At 56.2% G+C, this 18,483-nt stretch overlaps 1 protein-coding gene across 1 annotated transcript; it reads right to left on the bottom strand.

Annotated features, from left to right (window-relative positions):
• Positions 1-8,498: 8,498 nt before the first annotated feature.
• CIMAP1C (ciliary microtubule associated protein 1C) lies at positions 8,499-13,974 on the bottom strand. The gene is made up of 4 exons (XM_006744443.3): positions 13,376-13,974; positions 12,226-12,336; positions 11,179-11,292; positions 8,499-10,561 (listed from the first exon to the last, which is right to left on the bottom strand). Exons 1-4 carry the CDS (start codon positions 13,494-13,496, stop codon positions 10,080-10,082), a joined length of 828 nt encoding a protein of 275 aa, XP_006744506.1. The 5' UTR covers positions 13,497-13,974; the 3' UTR covers positions 8,499-10,079.
• Between the last annotated feature and the right edge of the window lie 4,509 nt (positions 13,975-18,483).

Raw genomic sequence — 18,483 nt, 5'->3', positions numbered from 1 at the left:
CCAGGGTACCTTGAGTCCATGCCTCCGCTCTGGGAGAGACGGGGAGTTTCCTCAGGGCCTCCACGTGCCAGCCCACAGAGTAGGGGCCCGATCCGCTAGCATGGAGCGAGACACCCGCCTCAGAGCAATGGCCTCCGCGGTCCAACCTGATGCAAACACCCCGTTGCTTAACCTCCCAGGCTGGGGGCCATAACATGCTAGGTTGAGGCAGGACATGCAGAGGCCACCCCTGGCCATGTGATTCTTCCCCCTCGTGTGAGTTCCTGTGGGTAGGACCTAGGGTGGCTTCTCTGTTTCCCAGTGGGGAAGCTTCCTCAGGCAGGGTTGGAGTTCCTCTGATTCTATTTAGCTCAGCAGGGCTGGGTGCACACCATGCCTGACACAAATGTGTTTGCTCCCTCCCTCCTGAGTCAGAAGATTCTGGGCAAGGGGAAGGGGGGAGAAGCCCCGAAGGCTTAGGATGGAGCAGGCCCAGGAATGACCATCCCTGCCTTGTCCCACCCCCACCACAGGCAGCCATCCCCAAAGAGCCATTTCTCCAGGAGAAGGGACCCAGGTGGCAGCCGGCAGTCATAAAGCCATCTCGGAAAGGCTCCTGATGGCCAAACGTAAGTGCCCCTGCCACCGGGAGTACAGAGCTGGTAAATTACCGCCGAGGGCTGCGCACCCCCCTACTCTGTATTTATATCTGCCTTGCTGCCTGAAAATGAATATTTATGCATTTTCAATACTCAGGGCAAACGCTCCATCACTCAGCGCTGCGTGGCTGCCGCACATCACACCAGCCCCGCGGAGACATTTCTCTTCCACCTGGTTTGCCAATTTGGGGGCTTCCAAGTGAAGCCTGGACCCAGAGTCACACCCCCACCCCCCCGCAGCCCCTACCTCCATCTGCAGGCCCACAAGCCCCAGGGGAAAGTGGCGGGAACAAAGGACCATGCCAGCCTCCCCTTGGAGCCTCAGGACCAACTCAGAGACAGGGTCAGTCCCCACCCCCCACCCCCAGTTTACAGACCAGGAGACAAGGCTCGGAGAGGTTGGGGGTCCAGGGCAGGGTCACAGCATCCTCTTCAGGCCAGGAGGTCCCCCTCCACGTCCCCACATGGGGTGACTCCCTCCTGACCAAGGAAAGTGGCAGAGTTGGGCTATCACTCCCAATATCCAGATCTTTCTTTGTATGTCTGAAGGCCTCCCTCATCCTGGCTCTGATCTCTAAATTCCTCTCTGCGTATGGCTCTCACTGGCTCAGTCTCAGTCTCTCACGTCTGTTCTGTCTCTTTCACCCCTGGTCTCTGTGTCTCTGTCTCACTCCTTTGCCCCAACCCCCTCTCCTGACTCATATCCTTTCTCTCTCTCAGAGTCCCTGTCTTTGTCCACCCCTGTCTCCCTGACTTTGTCCTTGGGGCCTAGATCAGAGGTGGGGTGGGGGAGGTTGTCCTGGTGCCCAGGAGGGGCCCCATTGAGGGTCGCGTCTCCCCCCATGCCGGCCCTGAGAAAGGAGAGCCCCCACGGCCCCTGAGCCACGGACCCACAGGGAGCAGGTGGGGCCAAAGTCGGGAGGTTCTGGGAGCAGATTTCCACTCAGCAGAAGCCAGTGAGAGATGGGGCGAGTCCCCCATCCCCAGAGCTGTGCAGGGGGCCCTGCAAGGAGATTTCTGCATCAGTCCAACTCTCTGACCTCGAAGGGCCCATCTGGTTTTGGGGTTGAGGCTGAGTGATGGGGTCCCTGGGCCCGCCCTGAGCTGAAAGGGTTAATGCCTGGGCCCTGAAAGCTTCTTGAACCTACTCCTACTCCTTTAGCTTCACCTCCCCAGCTGCCCCTTTTCTTTTCTCTCTCCTTCTCTCTCCCTCTCTGTCTCTGTCTCTCTCTCCATCCACCCATTCCTCCCTCCCTCTTCTCCCTCTCTTTCCGTCAGGAATGATAAGAATTAATTAAATGTGTCCTCAGCTCCTGCCTCCTCACTTCCCCCAGGGAATTAAGCAGCCCCAGCACCTCGGGCCTTGTTAGATTCCAAGAAAGACATCACACTGGCATGCTCTGTTGCACGTATGTGTGTAGGTAAGGGCCCCTGCACACATCGCGCCTACGTAGTGCCCACAAGGGCAGGCCGTCTGCTCTCGCATGTTCTGTAGGTCTGCTCTGCTGGTTCATGAACATGTACAGGTCTGTGTGCAACCCCACAGGCACTCCTGGGTCTGGAGACACACGTCGGGATGCTTGTGTGAACATATGCACGAGTCTCTCGGTGTGGGTGAGTGTCTACGTTCTGGATGGGCATCTGCACGCCTGCGCTGTGTGTCTTTGGCACTTCGGCCCACCGCCGTGTGCACGCGTCTCTATCGAAGCTGTGTGCTTGTATGACATGTCTGGGTAGTACACATCACCATGCAAGTCTGTCTGAGTATGGACATCTAGGTCTGCGCGCAGCGTGCGTGTGTGGGCACACATCTATGCATGCGCGTCTGACGGCATGCGTGCCCCGGTGGACGACAGTGTCTATGTGATGGGTGTGTACACGAGTGTGTGTGTGTACGCAGTGTACATGCACCCTGGCCGCCTTGCACACATCTCCTTCCTGTCTCCCTGGGCGCCAGCAGCCTTGTCCCCAGCAAGAGCTGTTGCGCCACGTCTCTAGGGTGACAACGGTGGTGTGGCAGGATGGGTGGCAGGAGCCCAAAGGTAGGAAGGTGGAGGTGGTGCAGGGGAAGGCACTTGCTAATGAGGCCACCTTCCGTGCCGGGCCCGGGGGGCTGGTGCCACGAACTATCGTCTCAGTAAGCAGCTCCCCAGGGAAGAACTGCTGCCAGGGCCCCGCTCTCTCCCTCCCCTGGGACCCCAGTCTCCACCTCCTCCCCAGTCCTGAAGACACGGCAGGAGCCCTGGGCACCAGGAAGAGAGGCAAACAGAGAGGGGAGCCAGTACCTAGTCCCACCAGGACACCCAGGATGACAGCCTGCCTGCCCACAAGCCTGCTGCCAGGAAGCCCACCTTTCAGCGTACTCGTCTGGGTCAGGCCTCTGGGAACGCAAGTGTGTTTCTGGGGAAGAGAAGAACTGCGCACGCTGACCAGTCATTCCCTCCACAGACAACAAGCATACTTCTGAAGAATGAGCACCAGGCTGGGAGTCAAGTGGGCTGGATGATAATCCCAGCGCTGTGTGACCTTGGGCAAGTTCCTATACCTCTCTGGGTCCTGGCGTCCTTGTCTGAAAAATAGGAGAAGAGGACTAGAGCCACTTTTCTCAAAGAATGGCGTGTGCATCATTGGTGAGACGCAGGACTATTTTTGATAGCACATAGAAATGCGCATCTGCTATTTTCATTATGTATTTTCATGTATACATTCTCACATATGTGTGTATGTGTGTATTTAACTAGCACATCGGACCCCTCATTTCACAAACATTGCTTAAGACAAGGCTAAAACACACACATACATTTTAAAAGTGAGCCAGTTTAAAGAAAAATGCTACGTAAGTGAGAGTAAAGACGGGCATCTGAGTATGACGAACGTCCCAGCAGAAGCTGGCAAATGACTGCAGCCCTGGGGCAGAGGGTCTCTGAGACCCTGCCATCTCCGTGACGCAGTGGGTTCAAGGCCCCAAACCCCTGGAACGAGAAATACTCAGACTGATCCCTGGCTCCCACTTTTGTCCTCATCATCACCGCAACAGACCATCACATGGAGCTGCAGGAGACGCTGCTGTGGGGTACGTGGGATGGTCCCTCCTGGCCACAGGCCCCCACAAGATCAGAGGACACAGAGCGTCCACACATGCAACTCCTAAGGCAATTCAGGCCAGATCAGGCCAGGGCACGGAAATGGCCCAGATTGAAGGCGGAAGTAGCCGGGGTCCGAGCAGAGATGGCTCAGGCTGGGCCTGAGGTGTTCGGGTTGGAGCCTGGGGAGGGGCTGTCTGCACCCTCCAGGCCAGTGACTAAGGGATTCCACCTGTTCTGCCCAGGGAAGAACAGCCAGTCCCGCAGCCCCAAATGTCTCTGTCCTCCAAGAGGCCGGGTGTGAATCACGGGAATTTACAGCCCCGCCTGGAGCGGGATTTATGAGTCCACCTCAAGCCCGGGCAGTCAGGAGTGGCCGCCTGTCAGCCCCCCATTGCCTTTGATTGATGAGGCTGTTTCCTGCCAAGAAAAACTCCCCTCTGTGGCAGGCCGCAGAGGGAAGGGCTCCCAGGCCCAAGGGCCAGCCCATCACCCCACACCTGTCCCAGATCTGGACCCCTCTCCTGCTCTCACGGCCCTACTGTCTCATGATCCAGCTCCACCACGGACACCCAAGGTGGACTCGCACCTGAGGGGCCTGCCTCCCCAGTCAGAGCTCGACCTTCCTAGACCTGCCACTTACTCATCCCTTCCCAGTGCCCTTCAAGATAAATCCATTCCAGGGCCCAAGGCTGGACATGCCAAATTCCAGAATGGATCTCTGAGGGAATCTAGTGTGCATGCATGTGCGCACACATGCGCACACACACACACACGCACACGTTTCAGACGAGCCAGAGGTCCAGAGAGGGATGGACCTTGCCCAAAGTCACACAGCAACAACAGTGGTATGGCTGAGACCTAAGCCCACAACACCCTGGACTAGTCGTTTCAGTGTGTGGTCATAGCTGAATTTTCGTGGTACCATGGGGATACTTTTCATCTCCAAACAAGGGCTCCTCTCTAGAGAATGGGTGGACTTGGATTTGAAACCCTCCTCCACCACTATGTGTCTGAGAGTCACAACTTCTCTGTGCTTTCTTACCTGAAAAATGGGCTCAAAAGTAATCCTGACCTTATGGGGTCGTTATGAGGTTCAAGTGATATGATGCAGAAGAAGTCCCAGGACAGAGCTGGGCCCCTAGCAAGTGCTCCCTAGGTGGTGAAGACAGCCCTCCATCACCCCTGATGATTTAAGCGGTCCCACTGCCTGATTTGCTACGAGAAGAGGGAGCCGTTTAGGGCAGGTGGAGCAGAAAAAACAAGGAGAGGATGTATACAGGGCCGCAGGGTGGGAGTGAGGCCACTTCGGGCTGGAAGAAATCCTGAAGGATCCCTGGAGGAGGTGGCTTCAAGCAGAGGATTCAGAGCTCCACCACTCTTGCCCTAAGGCCACTTGGGGGCTTCCTGAGCACCACAGGGCTGAGGGGAAGCACTCTGCCCTGAAAGCCAATACCAGCCCAAGCTTCTTCCCTCAGTGACCTGAGGCCAAGTCCCTTCCCTCTCTCAGCATCTGCAAACTGGGCCGGAGAAGACCAGAGGACACTCACCAGAGGCACCTTCAAGCCTGTCCCCTGCAGTACCCAAATCTTGCCACTGGGCAGCAGCAGGGAGGGAAGCTGGGGTCCTGCCTCCTTCCTGCTGCTGAGGCCGCAGCTGCTGCCGGCCAGGCCCACCCCCAGGACTGGGAGTTCTTTGCCCCTCCACACCCTCGGTTCCTCCAGGGAACCAGAGCTGGGAAACCACCCACATCCAAACATTTGATCCTCCCCCCAGCCCCACAGAGCAGCCAGAGTTCTCTGCACTTTTCAGATGGGGAAACTGAGGTCCAGAGAGGGGAGGACTTGTTCTAGGTCACACACCAATCGTGGCAGAGCCAAGTCTCCGACCCTCTTTCCCAGCCACCAGCCCCCTGAGGAGGCTGTGTGAAGGGACAGATTGGGGCTGGAATCCTGGTACTCCCACCCCTGGCTGTGCATTACTGGGCCGGTCGCCCACACTCTCAGACTCTCAGGTTCCTAGGTGCTGAACTCTTTGTTGCAGGTAGATTTCACACCCCCCCAAGAGCAGACAGCCCTCGGTGTCCCCAGAGCCTGGCACGGGGGTGGACGTTCAAGAGGAGAATTGCTTCCTGGAGGCCCCCTCCGGCCTGCCCCCCTCCCCAGTCTAAGGGTCTCCCTCCCGGAGTGCCTTCCACTGTCCCAGGTCAACCTTTTCATTCTTCTCCACCCCTCGCAGCCCTGCCTGGTACCCACACGTCCCAGGCCCAGAGGTAGTGGTGGCTATTCTCTCTCGGCCCCCTTTTCTCCTTCCCTGACTCTCCCTCAGTCCGTCACATCTCTCCTGCGAGCCCCGCTCTGCACTCCGGACCGTGTTTACAAGACAACGATGACAGTTTTTTATTTCTCTCTTTTGTCTCCCTTCCTTCCCTGAAGGGAACCATGCTTCCCCCCCGCCCCCAGGAAAAAATGAAGGCTCCAGAAGAGAAAAAGCGAACAAAGGACAGTGGCCCGCACCCACACCTACCCACAGGCCACGCACAAGCACACAATCCTCCTCGTCAGGGCCTTCTGGAACTGCTCTGGTGTTTTGGGAGTAATTGAAAATGTCGGTCTTTATTCTCGAGGACAAACAGGGCCGAGGGACTGGGAGAGCAAGAGGGAGAGTGAGAGAAGAGAAAGGGGAGCCAGAGGGAGGTAGAAAGACTTAGAGGGGGAAGACCCAGGTGGGGAGAGCTGGACACAGAGGGATAGAAGCCAGAAGGATCAGGACCCAGCAGACACTCTGCCTCGGGTGAGCTTGGACATGCAGCTTCTGACCCGCCCCAGGAATCCAAGGGGATATGCTCTCCAACCAGCCCCCTCAGCCGCACCCCAGCCAAGGACCAGGAACAGGGTTGTCAGATGGCAGGAGTGCCTATGCCCGACCTCCTGTCCTTGGGTGGCCCCTGGAGTGGGCATCTCTGAGTGCTGAAGGCCGAGAGAAGGTATCTGGCTTGTCTTCATGGACAAGGGCTCATAACCAAATGCACCCCATCCAGAGGCAGGATGACCTGGCCCAGATTGGATGGCTGACCTCCAGCTCGAGTCCCAGCTCCTTCTTGAGCATGGAGACTGTCCCAACCTCCCCTCCACAGCCTACCCCACGCCCTCTTGCACCTGTGCATGGGGCTGCAGAGAGGAAGGGGGCGTTCTCATTATTTACTTCTCCAGGGCAGTGGGAGGCATGAGGGAGCCTGAGCGGCTGTAGGGATAAAGAGGCACCTGGAGAGGGGGTGTGGCAGGAAAAGGCGGCCCTAGTGTATGCTATGGGTCTGTGTGGATGTGTCATGCGTGCGTGTGTGTGTGTGTGTGTCTGTCTGTCTGTCTTTCCATGTGAGTGCAATATAAAGCCGTGTTTGAGTGGGTCTGGTATCGGGGTATACGTGTGAAGAGTGAGGTGTGGTGTCTGCGCGTGCGTGCGCATGCACGTGTGAGCACGTACTGCAAGAAGTGTGAGTCTTATCTCCGTGTATACGTGGGTAAGGGACGTGGGTTTCTGCACAAGCCCTACCTGTGTGCCCATGTATGTTGGGTCAGTGTGTCTCTCAGGCAGGGCCCCTGTTGCTCCTGGCCCAGGGCCACCCACCATCCTCCCAGCTCCTGGGAGGCAGAGAGACAATTGGCACTCAGGGTCTCTCCAGCAACAACAGAGTGACAGAGAACGAGACCCCCAGCCAGGGTCCGGGAGAGTCATGTGACTGTAGTTTTACCACCACACCCTGGCAGGGGTGACCCATGGAGGCCAGGCTTCTCCCTTCCCCCGGAGAGAAGGGAGGGAGCTCTGGTGGGCACCCTGCCATTCGCTGGACCCTCAGCAACCCTCCAGTGTCTGCTCATGGCTGGAGAGAGCTGCTTCTCATCCTCCCATGAGCCACTCTCTGAACACCTGGAGGTATGGCTGGCCTTCACCGTCTTTTGGTGCTCCCAGGTGCAGCCGGAGCCTGGCATAGGGCAGGAGCTCAGCAAAAGTCTACTGAATGAATGAACCATCATGTCTGTGTGAGTCACGGGCCAGGCTCCAGGGCCCAAGTACCTGAGGGCACAGGTTTAAGTCCTCTGAGAATTCAGACCAGGGCTTCCCACCAGGTCAAGGGTGCCCCGGCCCCGCTCCGAGTCAGAAGGGATGGGGTCAGCACTCAGCCAGGCCTGGGAGGCCGTGCCCACCACCCTTCTGCAGGTCACCTACCCAGTCACCACCACAAAGGAGGCAAGGCCAAGAGAGGGGGACTGCTTTGCCAAAAGGTCCATCCCAAGCTAAATGACCCTGTCATTCTGTGGGCTGAGGCACAAGGGAAGTCCCATTCATCTTCCACAGAGGCCGCATCCCCTTCTTAGCGGGGCCATCTCTCTTCCAAACATCTTCATCCCCCAAAGACTCATTCTGAGTCCTCCAGCCTCCTCTCCTTCCCTTGGGATCACAAACCAAGGGTTACTTCTAGCTTTGGGGCTAATACCCAGTCCCTACCCATATCTGGCGGCAGCTGGAGCCTGTCAAGCTGAGGGTCTGTCCCAGACTGAGCCCTGACTCTAGTCACAGACTGACCCCAACCTAGCTGCACACTGAGTGGGTCACACACTGAGCCTAGATCTTTATTTAGAGACAGGCCATTCATTATTTCCCTGGCTCTGGGCCTTAGTTTCCTCATTTTTCCAGCGGAGGGCCTTGGAATGGGATAGGCACTACATCCAAAAAACACGATTCAGAGGCTGGCCTATAGCTTCCCTGACCCGGCTACACAGGACAGCAGTAGGTGCTGCCACCCGCCAGCCCCCACCCCCACCCAGTACTTTCGGCCAAGCATCCCCAATTTTTGCAGCCACCGTGATAAATGGCATTGTCGGCAAAATGACATCTTTCTAATCTGCTGCAAGACAGATGGGCCCCCAAGCTCACTGGCTCTCTCTCGAGCCTGCCCAGACCAGCCTCGCTGAGGAGTGGGGAGGACAGGACAGACATATACCCCAGGCCTGGGGGCTAGCGCGGTGGGGGAGGGGGCAGGGGATTTCGGGGCCCAGAGTCAGGTATGATCCCAGTGGGCTTTCCTACAAGTCCCTCTTCGTGACTGTTGTTTTAATATTCCAAAGATATTCTCTGATTCTATCCAAAGTTAGGTCTTCAGTTCAACTTTCATTTTCAGTTAAAACCTGAATATTGCTCCAACTCGGCCCCAGCCTCCACAGAGACCCGCAGGAGAGCGGGCACCTACCTTCCCCAAAGCGGCAGAGCTGGAAGGGGTGGGGTGGGGCAGGGTGCGCCAGGCTTGGACTCATGAGTAAGGCAACACTGCCCCCGCCTGGCTAGTGGGGGGCTCCTCCTCTCCTCCTCTAACCTGCACTGCAGGGCCAGGGCGAGGTTGCTGAGTCGGGGGACAGACAAGCAGCTCTCCAAAGACAACATGCGGCAAGCAGTCCCTTCTCTCAGCAGTCTGCTTGGCCTCCTTTGCCTCCTCCTAGGCTGACTGCGGCCTCCAGGCTCTGCCCATTCTGTCCAACGTTCTCTCACTGCCCAAAGAAACCTGAAAATCACGCATCTTAACTAGCCCTATCACGCTGAGGACAAAGCCTGAGTGCCCTCCAGTGGCCCACAACCTGGTCCTCTTATTGGCCAACCTGCTGCAGCCCAGGCTCCTGCTCTCAGAGCTTGCCCCAGGGTCCTGTCCCGCGCACTTCGGTCCCGGGTGCCTGTCTTTGCTCTCATCTTTACAGACACCAAGAGTACCCCCCGCTACACACCATCTCCACTTGTCTTCTTGTGTCCTTCTGCCAGGAAAAACCCCCTGGACCCCCGTCCCTGACCAGACGACCCCTCCCTCCTCTGCCCTGCTCCTTGCGCACGCTGACCCCTGTCAGGGACCACAGTCACACCGTTGTGGAGATGGAGGGAACTTGGACATGCTCCAGGCCTACGCTTCCCCCCTCACTGTCCCAAGGGCAGCCCTGAGGGGCCCAGAGGACAGGAGCTGCACAAGGCCACATTGCACGTTAGTGGCAGAGTTCAGACTAGAACATAGCTGGCCAGAGTCTCTGCCCAGGGCTCCTGGCTGCCTCCCCTGCTGAGCCGGGACAGACCTTCTTCCAGACAGGGACCCCTACAATGCCTCCCAGGATCCCAGCCCCTCACCCAGGGCAGGCCCCAAAGGAAGCAACCATGTTTGCAAAACAAAAAACTGAATAAGTGAAAATATTTATCTAATGCCTTCTGTGCGCTAGACACACCAGGCACCAGCCCTACTACTTGAAACCTTGGTAAATTGCTCAGTTCAGTATAGAAAAATAACTTCTGTGGGGAGCGGGGGGTGAGTGCCCCAGGAGGGGGCTTAGTCGGGAATGTCGATGACCAGTGGGCACAGGTGGGGTGAGTGCTTGATGCCCATGGTGAAAGCAGGTGGGCGGGGCTTGTGCACTGTGACCTGCTGGACGTCGTGCGAGCCTGGGCCAGGCCGAGGTGTGTGGTCCATCGGGTAGGCGAATCGCTTGGCCATGTTGTAGACAGGGCTGCGGTTCTGGTAAACGGAGGGCTCAGGCCGGGCATGCACGGCCGGCCCAGGGCCTCCTGCCACATTCTCCTTGTAGAACCAGTTCTTGTGCCCCGAGGCAAAACTATAGCAAGGAGCCGCTCGGCTGACGGGGTTGCTGGGCCCCAGCAAGAGTGGCAGCTGGTACTGATTGGGGGCTGGATTGGGGTCCATCACTCTGTACGGGCACCGGTAGCCAAAAGCACACTGGGGAGCCCTGCGTTCCCCAGGTGGGTCGGTCTTCTCCAAGTGGTAATGGCAGGGGGCTGGGTTGGGGCTCAGGCCTGAAAGTGGATAAATGGAGGGGAAGGGTCTCAGGGTGGGAGCCAGGCCACATCTCCTGGTGTCCAACTGATGGGTCCAGGTAGAGAGGTAAGAGGTCTTGGTGAGCCTGATTGATGTTACTATAACCACTTTATCGTCGGGCAGGGACATCACCACCCCTGCACAGGGCTATGGGCAGGGGGAGGGACTTAGGTCACAGTGACATCAGGATTGACACTGTTATAAGATAAAAATCACAAGTGTCATCAGAACGTCACCCTTGGGATGTCGGCATCCTGATATCATCCCCGTGACGGCACCCAGAAAACATCCTGAAATCACTAGTCTGTGAGCTCATTAGCATGGCAATATCCCTGATGCACCGTGAGCCCCCATGACATTTTTATCATAACCTTGCCTGCTGCCACACATGCATAACATCGGCTTCAAGACCTAAGTATTGTGACACTGACATGGTGACATCAGAGTCTTGATATAAGCTTGCAGGGAGATGCCAGGATCCAAAGACACACCTGGCAAAGGGGAGTCATGACCCTTTGTCCCTGCTCAGGTCCTAAGGGTGGACCCCCGCTCCCCATCCTCCCAACCCCCACACCCCTCTCCCGTCCCATCTTACGCAGGTTAGAGATGCGTTCCTCCATGGGAACCTGTGGGCAGCTGGACATTCCAAACCGGGTTATTTTGGGATCCAAGAAATAGCAAGGCCCAGGGCTGCAAACGTCCATGACCCCTGCAGGCAGCCACAGAGAGGCCCAGTCAGCCCCAGAGGATGCCCTAGGGTGAGCCTGGCCTGCCACCGGGTGAAGATCCCCTCTGCCCAGTAGAGAAGTGAGGGCTCGCATCCGATTCCTTGGGCTCTTGGGTGTTTCCCGACCCTTGATTTCCTTGTCTGCATAATGGGGCTTTTAATGCATGACCTACCAGTCTTGAGAACTTGCTCAGAGAAGCAGATAAAATAACAGCTGTGTAGCAGCTTGGTCAGCTCCCATCGGGGATTGGTGCCAAGGGGTAATAATAGGCACAGTGGCTATTGTTAGTACTAAGAAGGGGTCCAGCCCTGGACAGGCGGTTCCCCTGCTGAGGAGGCCATGTCACGCCAGGGAGGGACCCAGCAGGCCTCTCGATCTCAGAGCCCCAGAGATACTGCTCAACACCCCTGCCCACCCTCTCCTCTCGCTGGCCTTGACCAGCAGCCAGAGTTCTTCTGCGGCTTTCTGCTCTTGCTCTTCCAGGGGGTTCTAAGCCAACTGCGAAGCTTGGGGGGGGGCCACCATTCCCACCAGAGTCCCCCCTCCCCAGCTATTTCTGCCCAACTTCTGTGACAAGTGAACCATAGCAGCCAGAGCTGAGGGGCCCTGGCCCAAGACGAGACAGAGGAGACTCCCCTGCCCACTGGACAGCCCCAGCCACCCTTCAGAGCTCCCGCCGGAGGTCCAGCTGGGAGCTCCCCACAGAGCGGCCTTTGGAGGTGTGGGTCACCTGGGCATCCCTGCTGGCTTCCTTCAGGACCCAGTGAGCCACCTGGGTGTCCTCTGCAGGGCAGGCCTGGGTTCCCAGGGTCCCGTGGCTACAGGTAATGGCTCCCTACTTCTCACTGCCACCCCGAACATCCAACAATAGTAATCCTGAGCCCGAGGGGATGACGGGCGTGACGAGCACTCACGCTTCTCCGAGTGTCTCGTGTGCAGAGTATAGGCTGGCTCCTGGAACATGGAGATGTCGTGGTGGAAGTAGCCGGTGCCAGATGGTCGGAGGTACTTGGCCGGGCCCGGACCTGCGAGGATGGACAGGGCAGCCCTCAGCCTCGGCGCACGGGATCAGAGGCAAGGGAAGCCCCGAACCCAGTGTGCCATGAGAACATTGGGATCTTTGCTTCTGCTGACGTCACACTGCCGCAAATCCCACCATCGAGCTTCCTTTGGGGGAAAGACAATGTTCCCAGATAAAATGCAATGTGTCTTAGACAGGCAACAGGTAATATGAAAGATAATAGTTACAATTAACCAAGAACTTACTCTGCACCAAGCACTACACTAAGTATTAACACGGATTATTTCAGCTAAGCCTCCCAACAACTCCATAAAATTGATACTATTGTGTTTCCCATCTTACAGATGAGAAAAATGAGACTTAGAAATATCAGTTTGCTCAAAGTCACACAAGCCTGGTAATGTGAAAATTCTGAGACAATCAGCCAAGAGACCGCAATCATATAATCACATACTAAACCACCTCCCACATAGACCAACAATCAGTCATTAACAATGTAGTAAGAATTAGTTTGTCTGGGCGCCTGGGTGGCTCAGTCGTTAAGCGTCTGCCTTCGGCTCAGGTCGTGATCCCAGGGTCCTGGGATCGAGTCCCACATCGGGCTCCCTGCTCGGCAGGAAGCCTGCTTCTCGCTCTCCCACTCCCCCTGCTTGTGTTCCTGCTCTCGCTATCTCTCTCTCTGTCAAATAAATAAATAAAATCTTTAAAAAAAAAAAAAAAAAAGAATTAGTTTGTCTGCTTTCAGTGGAGGGTAAGATTCAAGGGAAGTGAGGAAAGCTAAAGGTGGGCTAAAACCTCCTTCGAATCCCTAGCTTTTTTCCAAAACTGGAAAATCATACACCATGCTCCCTTCTACTCCTACCCCCATGAAAAGTCCCAGCAGCTAATACTGCCTCTGGGGTTCAGCTTGAAGGTGCAGATCTTCTGTGGGCTTGGAGGAGAATCCTCAAGAGCTTTGCGGGAGGCAGGGCTGGAAGGCTGGGGCACCTTCCGCAGCCCTGTAGAGAGAGGAATCCAAGCTCAGGACAGGGGCCTGCTCTCACCTTTGATCATTGCCATGATCACAGGGGTCTGCTTTACCTCCCGCCATGAGGGCACCTGAACTTTCTCCTCTGGGCCCTGCCCATTGAACACAGAGTTCCTGGCCCCCTTGGGCAGTTTCATGGCTGGGGCCCAAGAGGGGGCAATAGCTACTGAGAGATCCAAGTGGTGGGCAAGGGGCTAGGCCTGTGTGGAGCCTGTTCCAGATGCCCTTGCTCAAGCCCCTGTGTCCACTCTCTCCCAACTCGAGAAGCTGCTTGGGGGTTGGGAAGGAAGTCAATCCTCTGGCTTGAGCAGCTGAGGCCGCCTGGGGTGCAGCCAGCCACAGGACCTAGCAGGCTAGAGCTAGGGATGACATCACCGCAGAACTTGGGCCGTGAAACTCGGAGTGTTTATTTCCCCCAGTTACCATGGCAGCTCAGCTATAGAACCCTGAAAACTAGGCCCCACCACCCCCTACTCCCAACCAGGCTACATGGCCTAAGGGTGCCCAGAACCCCGAGTCAAGGAAGGAAAAGGGAGAGGGGGAGTGACAGAGCCAGCTCTTCTCTACTAGTGGGTGCCCTGAAGTCAGAGAAAGGAATGGAAAGTGTGGGTGGATCCTGGGGGAAATGTTCCCGCAGCCTGGAAAGTCCCCTGGGGTGGCCCTCTATCCCCTGCCCCTCCCATCTATCCCCGCAGGTTCTGGACACGCCCTCCCTTCTGTCTGTTTCTCCTTGGAAAATGATCAAACCGATTATTTCACACTAAGGTGTAACTGTCTGATAGCTTCCCGGACTCCTATCCCAGGGCACAGTGTCTTTAGAGATCCATGTCTAGCTCAGGGAATGCTTGCTTGCCTGCTGCTGGCATTTCAGGCAGGGAATGGGGAACAAATAAGGAGGATGGAGGGATGACATTGAAGCCTTAAGAAGCAAGGCACTTCCTGTGCCTGTGGTCCAGAGTACCCCCTGGGGTAGGGGCAGTGTGAGAGGGAACACTGAGGGGTAGAGAAGACACCCAACTGCCAAATGACTGATTGATGAGCCCCAGGGCGGAGGAAATGCTGGGGATGCCTTCACCCCCTAAAACCCAGGAGGTTTTGGGGCCCTAGGGCCTGCCTGCACCCACCAGTTCATAGCTCAGACTGGGGATTTGATCCAAACCAGCTAAGAGGGGTTTCTGTCTTGGGAACAGATGACCCCTGGCTTTAGAGAGGGTGTCTGTCACAGCCCTGGTACATAAATAAAGAAGCTGAGTCCCCCAAAGGGGCAAGGACTTACCCAAAGTCTCCCATTATATCAGTAGCAGAGACAGAACCAGGACACAAACCCAGGGCTCTCTTTGGCTCACAGCCTCTGATCTAATGGAAACCAAACCCCACTCTGAGCTCATTCCAGCCAGCAGGCACGATGAGGACTCGGAGCAGACAGGCCAGATGTGCTGGGCACTCCAGAAGCCCTTGCGGACTGAATGGCTCAGAACAGAGGGCAGGGTCCCACCCAGTGGCCGCAGACACCCCCCTTTGTCCCTCACATCACCCAGGGGGCCGCCAAGCCTCTGATTCCTCTGATTTCTGGAGAGAGGGCTGCGCAAGGCTAGGATTAGCCTGGCCTCAACTGGCCTTGGGCCACGGACAGTGCCACCTCCTCACCCCCATCCTTGTCAGCTTTTCCTGGAGGAAGCTGCGGGCCTGCTGGGCTCAAGCCCTGATGGTCCCCTCATGCTGACAGGGGCCAGATGTGGGGCTGAGACCTCTACCTTCCTGATCTGGGGCGGCAGGCGGGGTGGAGTTTCCAAGTATTTCAGACCTAGGGAGGCTGCCTACAATACGCCCCCCGCCGGCCACCCGGCCCCGGACTGCTCCCGTCTGTCGCCTGTGTGCCTGGCTCTCTGGGGTCAGCTGAGCCACACTACACCCCAGCCCATCACAAGCCACCCTACTTCTGCTCCAAATGCTCCCTTCTTTCCAGCTTTAACAGAAACCTAGCTCACCCTGGAGACAGCCTTGGTCCTCTCCAAAGCTGCTTGTTCTGTCTCTCACACTCCTGCCCCTCAGAGTCCAAGGTGGAGCAGATCCCTGGTCTCCTTGCTACTCACCCGGGGGCAGTGTCCCCTCCCTTTAAAAAGTACCACTCCTCAAGGGCTTCAGTGTCCAGGGTGCCCCCCTCATCTGCTCAGGGTGGCCATCTGTCCTGACTCGTAAACCTGGCGGCCCTGGCTCATGACCTTCTTCCCCACCCACCCTGCCCCTGCCATCACCCGGGGGACTGAGGCTTTCCCGAGGACAACCCATCCCTTGGTCTCCCAGTTCCCAGACCTCCTCCTCTCCAAGTACCTCCCCTCCACTCCCTCACAGGCCCCTCTCCCCAGCACATCCTGAGCTGCTCACCGTGGCCCACGGCACTGACCTTATGCCTCCCTTTGGAACACCACCTTGGCTGACATCCTGTCACTCTGCTAGTCTGGATGCACAAATCGCCTGCTAGCGCCAAGACCCCATCGCTCACTGCGCTCCTTCTCCCTCTCCCTCGGTCCCCTTCTGCTTTCGCTGCCCTCCTTGTGCGGCTGCTGAGTCCCCAGGTCCAGCTGTCTGCCTGCACCAGGCAGTGAAAAGCTGTTGGGATTAGTATCACGGCCTCTGAACCCCGGACTTGTCACCATGCCGCCAACTGTCCATGTCCACGCTGGTCAGCTTGCTCTCGTCCTCTCCCCAGAGGTCGTTTCCAGCGTGGCTCATTCCCCTCTGCATGTCCTGTCAGCCCCCTGCACCCCCTCCTTCCCAACAGTGGAAACAGGCCAGCAGACGGGACTCTGACCCAAACCCGCCCCACCACACCATCGGGACCCCCGGCTCTCACTGCCTCCTGCGGCCCAGGAGGACTCACCAACACCTTCTTCCATTCCCTCTGCCTAATCAAAGACAGTTGACCTTTCACATGGTCCCCTCCCCTCACGCTCTCCATACCCTACGTCCCTTCCATGTATTAGAAACCATCTACTTGACCCCCCCCCAACACACATACACACACACACACACACACACGTCGCCTCCAGGGCCTGTATCTCTCTGCCCCATCCAGACCAACCTCCCCTGAGAAGCATTTTTCCTGTTGTCTCTATTCTCTGCAGGCTGGCTTCAAGCCATCGCTCCCCCTAGATGACAACCTGCCTGGGGAAGCTGCAGCCAGGGGACACTTCACCCCTGCTGGACTGGCCTCCCGCCTGCCCCGGACCCAATAACCAACCACTCCCTTCCTTCGGAGCCTCTTCCCAGCTCCGAGCTGTTTTGGTCTTGTTCCCATGTCCCCACTGCCCTTCACAAGCTTTCCTCCTGGCTCTTCCTCCTCAACCTGACCTTTCAACGTTGGCTTAAATTTATTCATTGCAAAGGGGAAAACAGTAACTTTACAGGGAGGATCCTGGCAGGCATCACCTCAACCAAGTGATGTAAATTAACATCACCAACAGTGGGCCAGAGAAACGTGGTATACCTCCAAGAGGATGCACTGAGAGAGCACAGCATCACTTCTGGGCTATTCCGGCCACAGATGCATGACCCGAACCCAATTATGAAGAAACCACATAAACTCAAATCAAGATTCACTTTACCAAAAACTGGTCTGTACTTGCTGAAAAGGGCAATGTCATGAAAGACAAAGAAACACTTAAGGAAAGAACTTTCCCAGATCAATAGAAATCGAGAGGGAGGACAACTCAACGCAATACAGCAACTGGTATTCTCCTTTGCTATCAAGGATATTACTGGGGAAATTGGCAAAACGGAACGAAGGTCTGTAGCCAGTTAAAAATAGGGTAGCAATGTTAACTTCCTGATTTTGATCATTGCTGTCTGGTTATGAAAGAGAAGGTCCTTGTTCTTAGGAAAGAGCTACCAGATGGGGCGCCTGGGTGGCTCAGTCGGTTCAGCCTCCGCCTTTCTGCTCAGGTCATGATCTCAGGTCCTGGGATCGAGCCCCATATTGGGTTCCCTGCTTAGCAGGGAGCTTGCTCCTCTCTCCTGCTTGTGCTCTCTCTCACTGTCACTCTCAAATAAATAAATAAAATCTTAAAAAAAAAAGAAAGAAAGAGCCACTGGAGTGTATAAGGATGAAGGAGAGCCATGTCTGCAGCTCACTCTGGATTAGCTCAGGAAAAAATATGTATATACATAGAAAAGAATTTAAGATCCGATAAAATATTGACATTTGGGAAATCTAGGTGAAGAGTATGTGGGAAATATTTGTAATGGCCTCACTGCTTTTCTGTAAGTCTGAAATTATGTCAAAACAAAAAGTTGAAAGAAAAACCGTTAGTGTCTCAGGGCTTAGTCCTGGGCCTTCTGTCATTTTACCCCACCCCTCCTCTTGCCTGGGCAGCCTGCCCTCTCTTTGCTTCAGTCCCACTGTCTGTACTGCCATGGTTCCCAAACAGACGTGCCTCTGGCCGGGGCCTTCCCAGGGGCTTTCAGCCCTCATACCCGACGGCCCACACAGTGTCACTGGATTTCTCACAAACACCTCAAAATCAACATACCCAAAGCTTCTCTCCTGAGATGTCGCCTGTCCCCCATTTATCTCAATGAACGACACCACCAGCCATCCGCGTGCCCAGACTGGAAAACTGGGCTTGTCACGGACATCTCCCTTGTCCTCCCATCTCCATATCCAACAGGCACTGCATCACTGTGGGGAGCCTGTGAGCTCCCCCAGGAAGGCCCCTGCCATTGAGTCTTGTGTCCCCAGTGCCCAGCATAGTGCCTGACATATATGGTAAGTACTTAAGAAGTATTTGTTGAGGGGCTCCTGGGTGGCCCAGTCAGTGAAGTGTCCAACTCTTGATTTCAGTTCAGGTCATGATCTCAGGGTCCTGGAATCGAGTCCCGCATCGGGCTCCGCACTCAGCGGGGCTTCTGCTTGTCTCTCTCTCCCTCTGCCCCTCCTCCCATTTGCTCTCTCTCTCGCTCTCTCTCTCAAATAAATAAATAAATCTTAAAAAAAATATATTTGTTGAATGAATAAATGAGTCGATCCATTGATTGATCAAGGAAAGGTCTCTCCTCGCGGGAGCAGAGTCCTACTTTCAGAGTCCCAGCCAGGCTCTCTGGACTATCACTTACACTTGCACAGAT

Source organism: Leptonychotes weddellii, chromosome 9, assembly GCF_054177405.1.
Source record: "Leptonychotes weddellii isolate Sample4059 chromosome 9, ASM5417740v2, whole genome shotgun sequence".
NCBI classification, from domain to species: domain Eukaryota; kingdom Metazoa; phylum Chordata; class Mammalia; order Carnivora; family Phocidae; genus Leptonychotes; species Leptonychotes weddellii.
The sequence above is the reverse complement of the archived record's forward strand: the minus strand, read 5'-3'. Positions and strand labels throughout refer to the sequence as shown.